Here is a 12500-nt window from a genome sequence, read left to right on the forward strand (position 1 = left end):
AAAAGGTTGAAAAACACTGCAGTCGGTAATTTATTTTTGAAGGGCTTTTTTTTTTTTTAATCCAAATTGATGTGACATCACTTCCGGGGCGGTTCATGCGGCTGCCATTCGCTTCCTGCTTCTTGGCTTCCCTAGTTTCGCCTGATCAGCTGCCCGAGCTTTTCCACGCAGACGAGACACGGACACAATGTCACATCAAACGGGCATTCAAGGTACGACACGCTCGTCTTTGTATGTACCCAAATTAAATTTCACTGACGTGATACTCGTATCGTGTTTTCAATCGTAATGAACGTCAAGAGTCGTGTGTAAAATTCGCTAATCGCTCCTGGCAGCTAGCTTGATTTTAGAATGGTGTATGATGAGAGGTTGACACTTGAATGTGTTATAAGGCGAAGAGTCGCTCGACCCTAAAGAGTGACCGTTTTATATATATTTTTTTCCCGTGACGAAATAACCCACAGTGGTTGTAAACCAAGGGCGAAATCCAGTCATGGCAGGGTATGCGTGTGAATGAACGGGTGACGCCTTTATCCCAACCTACCAGTGACTGACTGACTGACTGAGTGACTGGCTGGCCTATTTCAGTGCTTCCACATGAATATGATCGATTGTTCTCGTAAACATCGTTAAATATATCCTACATTTGAAACGGGTGAATTAATCGTTAGTGTATTTGTTTTGGTTCACATATCCGGGTCAAAGTCAAGTACTATATATATATATATATATATATTTTTTTAATGGATCCGATGACCTATCATTGGTTCAATTGAAGCACGCGATAATACCTTGTGGATTAAAACACATATGTGAGAGAGTAGTATTGATAATTTACTCCACAGCAGGAAATATCAATCATTTATCCCTGTGAGTTCCAATTATTTATTTTTTGACGTCGCACTTTAGTGTGTTGTGAAAAAAAATGTTACAACTTTAATGAATTAATCCTTGAATTATGTTATTTTATATTTCATGTAATATATCTTTGTTTAGCTTTCTATTACATTACATAGTGACAGTAGCAACAGCCTAATGTTTTTCTGCTAGACGGTAGAAGTTAAACTTCGTGTAGCACCAAAAAAGAGGAAGAAGGGGGCGACAAAGCTCCATGTAAGGAATTAATCAGCCTGTGGAAACAGGCTGATTAATTCCTCACACGGAGCTTGGTTGCCATTTTCTGCCTCTTTTTTGGTGATACAGTTCCCCCCAATGTTGCCTCAAAATATATAGCTAGCTACCTAGCTGGCTATCCATTTGCTATCTATTCGCTATCTACCTAGCTGGCTATCTATTCACTATCCATTTGCTATCTATTAGCTGGCTGGCTGGCTATATAGCTGTCTATCTATTAGCTATATGGCTATCTAGCTAGTCAGCTAACTGCCTAGCTTGCTAGCTAGATAGCTTTCTATCTATTTGAGTTACTTCCGGGTTGAGTGAACACTGGCGCTTGTGGCCGCCGCTGCTCACCCGCAGAAGAAAATGATTCTGTGACTTTAAAGTGACCTTGAGTGTTTTGAAAGGCGCTTAGAAATGAAATGTATTATTATTATTATTATTATTATTGTTGTTGCCATACACAGAATCGCTATGTTTTCAAATAGGTTGGGAGTCATACTGCCCCGCTGCACCATTGGCTAGCGCGTGGATGTGTTTTTCAGTGCAGATAAAAGAATTACCCGCTTGTTTAGTTGGACCCTTTATGCGTATAGAGGCAGTCGAGCGAACCCATTATTTTTATGCTTGTAATTAAAAACATAAATTTGGACTCCTAAATGTCTTTTCCTCAGCGGCCAATGACGTCAAGGAGATTTTTGCCGCTGCCAAGAGCGGAGCCAACTATCGACTCTTGAAGATCGGCATCAAGGATGGTAAGCGGCCCCCTAGAGATTTGACCCAAATTACAATTGTAATCCACAACATCACATGTACGAGGCAAACGGTGACCTTTGACACGCGTGCTTCTCCAGAGCAGCTGACGCTTGTTGACACCAAGAAATCATCAAAGAAATGGGACCAGGAGTACGATTCCTTAGTGCTACCGCTGCTTGAAGACTCCCTTCCCTGCTACATCCTCTACCGGCTGGACTCTAGCAACAGCCTGGGTTTCGAGTGGATCTTCCTCTCGTGGAGCCCCGAGCAGTCTGCAGTAAGGCTGTTAATAATGGTTCTAATAATAATAATAATAATAATAATAATAATAATAATAATAATAATAATAATTGTAGTAGTAATAGTAGGAGTCATAGTAGTGGTAATAGCAGTAGTAGTAATAGTAGTAGTAGTAATAGTAGTAATACCAGTACTAATACCAGTAGTAATAATAGTAGTAGTAATAATAATAATAATAATAATAATAATAATAATAATAATAATAATAATAGTTATAGTAGTAGTAGTAGTAGTAGTAGTGGTAATAGTAGTAGTAGTAGTAATTGTTGTAGTAGTAATAATAGTAGTAATAGTAGGAGTAGTAGTAGTAGTAATAGTAGTAATACCAGTAGTAATAATAGTAGTAATAATAATACTAGTTATAGTAGTAATATTAGTAATAGTAGTAGTAATTGTAGTAATAATACTAATTATAGTAGTTATAGTTGTAATATTAGTAATAGTAGTAGTAATTGTAGTAGTAATGGTATTATTAATAATAATAATAATAATAATAGTTATCGTAGTAACTAGTAATTGTAGTAGTGATAGTAGTAGTAATGGTAGTAGTAATAATAATAATAATAATAATAATAATAATAATAATAATTGTAGTAGTAATAGTAGTGGTAATAGCAGTAGTAGTAATAGTAGTAGTAGTGGTAATAGCAGTAGTACTAGTAGTAGTAGTAATAGTAGTAATACCAGTAGTAATAATAGTAGTAGTAATAATAATAATAATAATAGTAATAGTTATAGTAGTTGTAGTAGTAGTTGTAATAGTAGTAGTAGTAGTAATTGTTGTAGTAATTGTAGTAGTGATATTAGTAATAGTAGGAGTAGTAGTAGTAGTAATAGTAGTAATACCAGTAGTAATAATAGTAGTAATAATAATACTAGTTATAGTAGTTATATTAGTAATAGTAGTAGTAATTGTAGTAATAATACTAATTATAGTAGTTATAGTTGTAATATTAGTAATAGTAGTAGTAATTGTAGTAGTAATAGTAGTAGTAATGGTAATAATAATAATAATAATAATAGTTATCGTAGTAACTAGTAATTGTAGTAGTAATAGTAGTAGTAATGGTAGTAATAATAATAATAATAATAATAATAATAATAGTTATCGTAGTAATAGTAGTAGTAAATGTAGTAGTAATGGTAGTAATAATGGTAGTAATAATAATAATAATAATAATGCATAACAATACATTGGATTTATATGCATATTCCCGGATTCTAAATCACATCAACCCTAAAATGCATCATAAAAATGGATTTAAAAACATAAATCACATTTTTTGGGGGAAATTTACTTGATAAAATCCGACACCAGGAACAGACATGGCATCTAGAGAAGCAAATAAAAGTAAAAATAGAAAGCAACAAGCTCATTAAGTGCGCGATATGCTAACGTTGCAGAGCCACCAACTCCAGAAGTAAAAGATGCAACACTTCTTTTTCGTCGTTTACATAAGGCTCATCATTGATTTAGCAACACAGGCCAGTGACGCACTCTCACGGTTTCATATTAAAATAACATTTATATAAATAACATTATTTTTCACGTAAATCGCTGCAGAGTATGCGATTTATAAAACAGAAATTTTTGGACTGTCATTCCGATGCTATTCAGTAAGAAAATGTTGTTTTTCTGCAGACTGAGGAATGTTACAAGGACAAAATCGGTGTCGACTCAGCTCGACGGGTGCAGGACGAGTCAAAGCTTAACATTCTTGCCTGCTTGGCTCAAAAAAAAAATGCAGGTTTAGGCTTGTTTGGATTTCAAACTCATCTGAGCAGTTCTTGCTCGGTTTCTACGAGATGAAAAAGAAAAAAAATACACCTATAGACCACAATTCATACTTTTGATGGCCGCTTTTACTTGGAAGAATCCAAAGAAAGTTTCCTGAAAATATCCCCCCAGCCAATTAACTCATTCACTGCCAGATGATGTGCAATATGTGTCCACTCCAGTGCCAGGGTTTTTGTCATTGTCAATCAAATTCCAGAACTTACAGAATATTGACTTTTAAGACGACATAAACATTCATTGCAGCGTAGCCTCTCTTATTTCATCAGGAAAAAGAAGTTAATTCCTAAATTCTATACATATGGAGTTATCTGAGCGTGAAATGGGGGTGGATGTAGAAAATTCAATGCGATCCATACATATTGGTTTCTATAGCGCTTTAACAACAGCTGAACCTGGAACAAAGCGCTAACATGGAAAAAGGGGAAATGATGCCCCTTTTTTGGCAAAAACATTGCCAGAGGTCTAACCAGCTCTTTATCGGCACCCAAGCATGAAAAAAACAAAACCCGAACAAATTCGGGAATTGCTTCTCTACATCATATTTTCAATTCCTGAATAAATCTGTAAATGGAAGTGAATGAGTTAATTCTCTACAGTCTATTTAATTTTAGGATTTTAAATGTATTTTGTAAGCAAAGTAAATAAATAAATACTACCAGTTTCCTGACAAAAAAAAACATTTAAAGTCTTATTTTGTTCGGATGGCGAGGGAAGCCGGAACGCATCGCTGGTCTTTCCATTCATTTCAATTGATAAAGATGATTTGAGTTGCACACATTTGGAGTATTGAGCGTAATCGTGCTACGAATCAAAAGTCATATCGCCCGGCAGATTTATTATTATTATTTTTTAATGACAGCTTGTTTGTACGTCCTAACAGGTGAGAAACAAAATGCTGTATGCCGCTACCAGAGCCACACTGAAGAAAGAATTTGGCGGCGGACACATCAAGGATGAGCTTTTTAGCACCACAAAGGTTCCTCACAATTGATCAATCACCACATACAGTGATACCTTGGCTTACAGACTTAATTGGTTCCCAGACAGTGTGTAAGGTGAAAAGTGTGTATCCCAAAAATTAATTTCCCATAGGAAATTATTAAAATGAGAATAATCCGTTCCCAGGTCCCCATAAAACATAATTTTCTACTTTCTAATTTTCTAAGCCTTAAAACTACACAAATATAAATACCTTATTTTATGTATAATAAATATGCTATGGTATTATAATGAAAGAAATAAACTGTCCTGTATAATAAAGTTGTTTTATTTATCTTTGTGATAGTCGTGGATGGCTTGATGGGATGGAGTGGCCGGTTTCATCAGCATTAAACGCTTGATGAGGAACGTAGCCTTCTTCTTTCACCATCTTGAGGAATGATCCCTTGTCGGTGCTTTCTCTGCGATAATTTTACCTTGTTCCTCATCAATCGTGTTCTGTTTAGCTGGGTTGATAGCTTTTTGCATCAAGTGTACAGATGGCTAGTGCGCGTTATTTGTGGAGCCTGATTGATGGGATATTTTAACCTTGCATTCTACACTCTGCTTTTGAACTATCAAAGTTGAAACGAGTCCAAATTTCACTGTTTTCTATCCATTTTCTCACTCTGTCGTCTGCCTGTCTCTTTAATGTTAACCCCCTTCCCCCACTCCTGCGTTCTTGACCAATCACGTGGCTTTAACCGATGACTGGGGGCGGGGAATAGAGGATCAAAACAAGCCGGCTGCCATTTTCTTTCAGGAGAACGTCTCGTTCGCGAGCGACACATCACTCATTGTGGCAGCTCTGTGTGTATCCCGAAAAATAGTTTGTATGCCAAGGTAAAATTTTCATAAATGTCACGTTCGTAAACCGAAAAGTTTGTAAGCCAAGGGGTTCCTAAACCGAGGTATCACTGTACTGGCAAATCAAGTCAAAATCTTCTCTATGGCTCGGCTCTTCATTAAGTAACATTTTTTTTTGTGTCCCGCAGGATGAGATCAACCTCAACGGATACAGGAAATATCTGGCCTCTGAAGCGGCCCCGGTGCCCCTCACCGCCGCCGAGGAGGAGCTGAGACAGATTAAACTACAAGAGGTAAATACTGAGATCTGAAGGAGTTTTCACAATGTCAGAAATGTCAACCACGCAGTTCCAATAAACGGCCGTGTCATACTTGTACTAAAGCCAACCTTGGATTCCCAATGCCATTTCGGTCTTTGACCATATATGGAAATGTATGCACATACCGGGAAATGAGTGGTGTGTTAACGCTGCTCGCTAAAAGAGAGGTAATATTAACTCATTCACTGCCATTCCCAAATTTATTCGGGAATTGAACATGTGATGCGGAGCGCTAGTCCCAAATGTATTCTTTTTTTTTTGGGTGCCCATAAAGCGCTGACCTTGGCCTCTGGCAATGTTTTTTTCCCTTCCACAAATCGGCAGCGTTTCCCTTTTTTTCCATGTTAGCGCTTTGTTCCAGCTTCTGCTGTTGTTAAAGCGATATAGAAATCAATGCATATATTGTATTTTGTACATCTGCCCCCTTTTCAAGCTCAAATAACTCCAGACCCATATAATTTAGGAATTAACTATTTTTTTCACATTATTTAGGAATGACCTTTTTTTTTGATAATGAAAGAAGCTACTAAAACGGAACAAAGTGCTAACACGGACAAAGGGAAATGCTGCCCCTTGTAGAAGGGAAAAAAAACATTGCCAGAGGCCATAGCTAGTGCTTTAACGGCACCCAAGCATGAAAAACCAAAACCCGAACAAATTTGGGAACGACCCTCTATGTCATATTTTCAATTCCAGAATAAATTTGTGAATGGCATTGAATGAGTTAAGGTTGTCATATACCATACTTGGTTCCCTTTATAGGAAAGTAGTAATTTTCTAATATTATTTTCCATCTTCTTGTTCAGGTGAACACGGACATTAGTGTGGACAGTAAGCACCAGACACTTCAAGGTGTGGCCTTCCCCATGCACCATGCTGCCGTCACAGCACTCGAGCGCTTCAGGGACAAGGAAATCAACTACGTGCAACTGGTGAGTGTTCAGAGAGCTCCAGCGAGGTGACAATGCGCCCGTCTGCCTTTTGTCACGTCCTCTATGGACACAATGCGTAGCGGGCGGACACAATAGCGTTTCTATTCGTCCGAAAGGGCCTTTTTTGTGTGTGTGTGTGTGTGTGTGGGGGGGGGTCATTGTGTCACATTATCAGAGTGTTCAGTACAAAACGAGCTTTGACCGTTCTCATTTACGTTTTGTCCCCATGGCAATTGAAGGTAAAATCCGATTTACGACCGGCGCGAGTTACAACCACCCATACTTACGACCGCGACCGCCAGACCTTTATTTATTTTTAAATTCCACGGCTGCCACCGCTACCACCAGCAACGCGACAGAGGTCCGTGCAGGATGATTTATTAAGATACAACACAAAAAGAGGACCAGGGGAATAATTTAAAATACATATATGTCAAGAATACCAAAAATGACGAGTGGGGAAAATGCACGCACGGAGAAAATTACATGCAAACAGGGTCGGATATATCGATAGTCCCGGTTATATCAATATTTTTTCGGACTCCCTTGAATATCGATATAACTAGACTTTACTGTATATATATATATATAGGGCTGAAACTACCAGTAAGACTTTAGTTTGCTGATGAAGCTTCTTGGATAAGAAGCGAAACGTCCGACACCTTCAAAGAAGTACAGATGACGGCTGAAGAAACCTTTTAATCAAAAATGCTCAACTAAACCCAAAGCAAACTAAAGTCTTTCTGGTAGTTTCGGCCCTATAGTAGAACTATATATAGGGCCGAAACTACCAGTAAGATTTTAGTTTGCTGACGAAGCGTCCGACTCCTTCAAAGAAGTACAGATGATGACTGAAGAAACCTTTACATCAAAATTGCTCAACTAAGGCCGATACTTTTTTTTTGTTCCTTTACCCCGACCGCCAACAGGAAGTCGACGCCGAACAGGAGCTGATTTGCTTGTGCAGCACCGAGCCAACGGACCTCAGGACCCTCCCGTCCAGGATACCCAAAGATGTCGCTCGCTACCACTTCTTCCTTTACAAGCATTCCCACGAGGGGGACCGCTTGGAGTCCACGGGTGAGTTGACTCAGGTGTACGGGTTTTCCAATTGCCCCCGTGACCTTTCGTCAATTCTCTCTTTTCTCTTCTTTGGCAGTTTTTATTTATTCCATGCCCGGGTACACGTGTGGCATCCGTGAGAGGATGCTCTATTCCAGCTGCAAAAACCCTCTGGTTGACATGGTGGAAAACCAATTGAAGATCGAGATTGAGAAAAAGGTAAGAGGGGGAGCTTTCTAAGGCATTCTACTGCTTCCATTTTTTTTATTTTTTGCCCCCTTCATTAAGCTAAATAAGGTAAACTAAACAACACCCCCCCCCCAAAAAAAAAGTTTGTTTGGGGGGGGGGGGTTATTTCTATTGTCAACCAAAAAATATAATAATGAAATATTTTTTTACCTTAGTTTATTTGGAAAATATGATTTGTAAATACAATTTATTTTGACGGGGAGCTCCCATATTTAAAGAATAAAATTGTACTATTAAGAGGAAAAAAACATGAAAAGAAAATTAAGCTTTATTTACAACTTCGACTTTTGTAAAAACTAAATAAAATAAATACATTTTTGCCCCCTTCATTAAGCTAAATAAGGTTAACCAAATACCCCCCTAAAAATCGGATTATTTCACCGCCGGGTGGATTTCTATTGTAAACAAACAAAAAATATAAGAATTACATATTTTTTAAATTTGACAAGAATTGGCATTTTTTTTAATTTGGAAAATATTATTTGTAAAAAAAATGTCTTTTGACGGGGAGGTCCTATATTTAAAGAATAAAATTGTAATATTAAGAGGAAAAAAATACACTAAAAAGAAAATTAAGCTTTATTTACAACTTTGACTTTTATTAAAAAAAAAAGTAATAATAAAAAAAAACGTCGCCTTTATGAAACTAAATAAGGTCAACTAAATTCCCCTCCCTAAAAATTGGATTATTAGACAGGTGGGGGGATTTCTATTGTAAACAAACAAAAATATAACAATTAAATATTTTTAAATTTGATAAGAATTAAAATTTTTGTATTTGGAAAATAATATTGAAAGAATAAAATTGTAATATTACGACGGAAAAATAATGCAATTAAAAGAAAATGAAGCTTTATTTACAACTTTGACTTTTATAAATAATTAAATAGATAGATAGATAGATAGATAGATAGATAGATAGATAGATAGATAGATAGATAGATAGATAGATAGATAAATGTAGCCCCCTTCATTAAGGTAAATACGGTCAACTAAATATCCCCTTAAAAAATCTGATTATTTAGGGAGGATTTCTATAGTAAACACAAATACATAAGAATACAATATTTTCAAATTTGACAGCAAAAAAAAATTCATTAAGCTAAATAAGGTCAACTTAATACCCCCCAATTTGGGAGGGGGATTTCTATTGTAAACAAAAAAATATGAAAATTGAATATTTTTACATTTGATGAGAATTGACATTTTATTTGGAAAATTATTATTTATTTATATATATATATTAAATATAAAAATAAAAAATAAATAAATAAAAAAATTAAAAAAATATGAAAATTGAATATTTTTACATATATATATATATGAATATTTTATGAATATATATATAATATATATATATAATATAATATAATATAATATATATGAATATTTTTACATATATATATATATATATATATATATATATATATATATATATATATATATATATATATATATATATATATATATATATATATATATATATATATATGTAAAATATGTAAAAATAAATATGTAAAAAAAAAATATGTAAAAATATTCAATTTTCATATTTTTTTAATTTTTTTATTTATTTATTTTTTATTTTTATATTTAATATATATATATATATATATATATATATATATATATATATATATATATATATATATATATGTGTGTGTGTGTATATATATATGTATTAAATTTCCCCAAAATTATCGCGGCATTACAAGACGATAGAAATTATACATTTCGTGTGGGTGAAAAAAAAATCAATAAAAAACTTTCTAGGGATGTCAATTTTGGTTTTAGAAATACATTTAAATACTTTAATTTAATTAAAATACATTTAATGACTTTAATTTAAATAAATAATAAAGGAAAAAAATGGTGTCGCTACATGAAGTCAAGACAACGTTCGTCAACATTGGAAATTCATGTTTGATCATATATTGAACCACCTAGTTGGAAATCGACAACGGCGACGAGCTGACCAACGAATTCATGTATGACGAAGTGCATCCCAAGCAGCACGCGTACAAGCAGGCTTTCGCCAAGCCCAGAGGTCCTCAAGGGAAACGGGGCGGCCGTCGCATCACCCGAGCCCCCGCCGAACGCCACATGGACGATTAAAACAAGACTTGGCCCACCGACAAACCACGTTCCATAGTGGAACATCCCACTCCGAGATTAAGGTGATCACATTTGCTTGGTTTTTTTTTGAAACAGAACGCTGAAAAATTAAGAAAAGAAATCCATGACGACCCCCACAGAGCTATGCAAGCAATGGCATATTTCAGCAGCTTCCAGCTCTCTAGCTGGCTACCTAGTTAGCTAGCTATTTGCTATATATTAGCTATCTAGCTGGCTACCCAGCTAGCTAACTATTTGCTATCTATTCACTATCTGGCTGGCTATCAGCTATCTAGCTCGCTATCCATTAGGTGTCTATTAGCTAGCCAGCTAGCTATTTGCTATTTATTAGCTATCTAGCTGGCTACCTAGCTCGCTAGCTATTTGTTATCTATTAGCTATCTGGCTGTCTGGCTACGTATCTATCAGCTATCTAGTTTGCTATATATTAGCTATATAGCTGGCTAGCTAATTATTTGCTATATATTAGCTATCTAGCTGGCTACCCAGCTGGCTAGCTATTTGCTATCTATTCGCTAGCTGGCTGGCTATCAGCTATCTAGCTCGCTATCCATTAGCTGTCTATTAGCTAGCCAGCTAGCTATTTGCTATCTATTAGCTATCTAGCTGGCTACCTAGCTCGCTAGCTATTTGTTATCTATTAGCTATCTGGCTGGCTGGCTGCGTATCTATCAGCTATCTAGTTTGCTATATATTAGCTATCTAGCTGGCTAGCTAATTATTTGCTATCTATTAGCTATCTAGCTGGCTAGCCAGCTAGCTATTTGCTATCTATTCGCTATCTGGCTGGTTATCGGCTATCTAGCTCGTTATCCATTAGCTGTCTATTAGCTAGCCAGCTAGCTATTTGCTATCTATTAGCTATCTAGCTGGCTACCTATATAGCTAGCTATTTGCTATCTATTAGCTATCTGGCTGGCTGGCTATCAGCTATCTAGCTCGCTATCCATTAGCTATCTATTAGCTAGCTAGCTCGCTTTCTATCTACTTGAGTTCTTCCGGGTTCAGTGAACGCTGGTGCGTGCGGCTACCGCTGCTCACCCACAAAAAAACTTTTCCCGTGACTGTAAAGTGACCTTGAGGGTTTGGAAAGGCGCTTAGAAATCAAATGTGTTATTATTATTATTTGTAGTTTGCCAAATGGTAGCCTATTCAATCTCTCAGATTACATTCCCGATGAGTTCAACCCCCTTTTTTTGCCAGATTGTAGTGTGACTAATGTGAACTCGCGCTAAAATGACAACACTCTCCCCTTATTTGTTTTTTTGTTTTATTTTGAAGGGGGAGATCACCCCCGTCCCCTACCCAGATTCTTGCATTCCTTCAATTCCACAACCTCAAGGTGCTTCGAAAGCAGCGATGACGTAATGATCTGATTAATTTTAACAGTGCATTTTATATATAATTTTTTTTTGGTATGATATAACCGGTTTACACGGAGAAAGGTTAAAAAAATCATCAGCTGAGAAACTTATTTTTCTATGCAAGTGCTGTAATTGTACATATTGTAGCCATGTGAGCGTATGTTGTCTGGTGATGATGTCGTTGAGGGGCTTCCACTAAAATCTCTATCTAGCGACGCAATCAGAATCCCAGAGAGAAAATATGATTGGGGTGGGGGGGGGGGGCGGGTTAGGTGGGAGCTTGCTACGGAATAGGAAAAGGGAATATTTGTGTCAATCAAAATGTTGTCCCGGCCATTCGTTGACTAATGACTTTTAACATGTGGCCACCTACCACCTCGTGTTTAAAAGCGGGCGTGAAAATCCCGTTCGTATTCATCCCGTTCGTCGTTAAAATTACAGAAGAAGAAAAAAAAATCACGTTTGGTCTTACTTGTTTTCCTACAAATCTTTTTTTTTTTTCTTTTAAAGAAGAATAAAAATATTGACATTGCACATTCTTGGTGTGTATCGCAACACTTTGTATGTGCTAAGCGAATGGTGTCAAAGTCAAGGCCCGGGGGCCAAATCTGGCCCGCCAAGTCATTTTATTCGGCCCACGAAAGCAAATCGAACTATATATATATATATATATATATAT

The 12500-nt window shown here is 36.2% G+C and overlaps 1 protein-coding gene across 1 annotated transcript; it reads left to right on the top strand.

Moving 5' to 3' along the window:
• The first annotated feature begins 97 nt into the window (after window positions 1-97).
• LOC148897524 (twinfilin-1-like) lies at window positions 98-12355 on the top strand. Its single transcript, XM_088995811.1, has 9 exons — window positions 98-212; window positions 1794-1874; window positions 1974-2152; window positions 4854-4949; window positions 5947-6051; window positions 6885-7010; window positions 7940-8090; window positions 8170-8291; window positions 10269-12355. The coding sequence occupies exons 1-9, from the start codon at window positions 188-190 to the stop codon at window positions 10434-10436; spliced, it is 1053 nt and encodes a 350-aa protein (XP_088851937.1). The 5' UTR covers window positions 98-187; the 3' UTR covers window positions 10437-12355.
• Window positions 12356-12500: the final 145 nt, after the last annotated feature.

This window comes from Hippocampus bargibanti, linkage group LG05, assembly GCF_051943395.1.
Source record: "Hippocampus bargibanti isolate YZ-2025 linkage group LG05, ASM5194339v1, whole genome shotgun sequence".
NCBI classification, from domain to species: domain Eukaryota; kingdom Metazoa; phylum Chordata; class Actinopteri; order Syngnathiformes; family Syngnathidae; genus Hippocampus; species Hippocampus bargibanti.

Bases quoted from the DNA above. Each gene is read 5' to 3' on its own strand.
- LOC148897524 (XM_088995811.1), top strand. From the start codon at position 188: ATGTCACATCAAACGGGCATTCAAG. The intron at 7,011-7,939 runs GTGAGTGTTCAG...GACCGCCAACAG, and splicing joins AAATCAACTACGTGCAACTG to GAAGTCGACGCCGAACAGGA. The intron at 8,292-10,268 runs GTAAGAGGGGGA...TGAACCACCTAG, and splicing joins AGATCGAGATTGAGAAAAAG to TTGGAAATCGACAACGGCGA.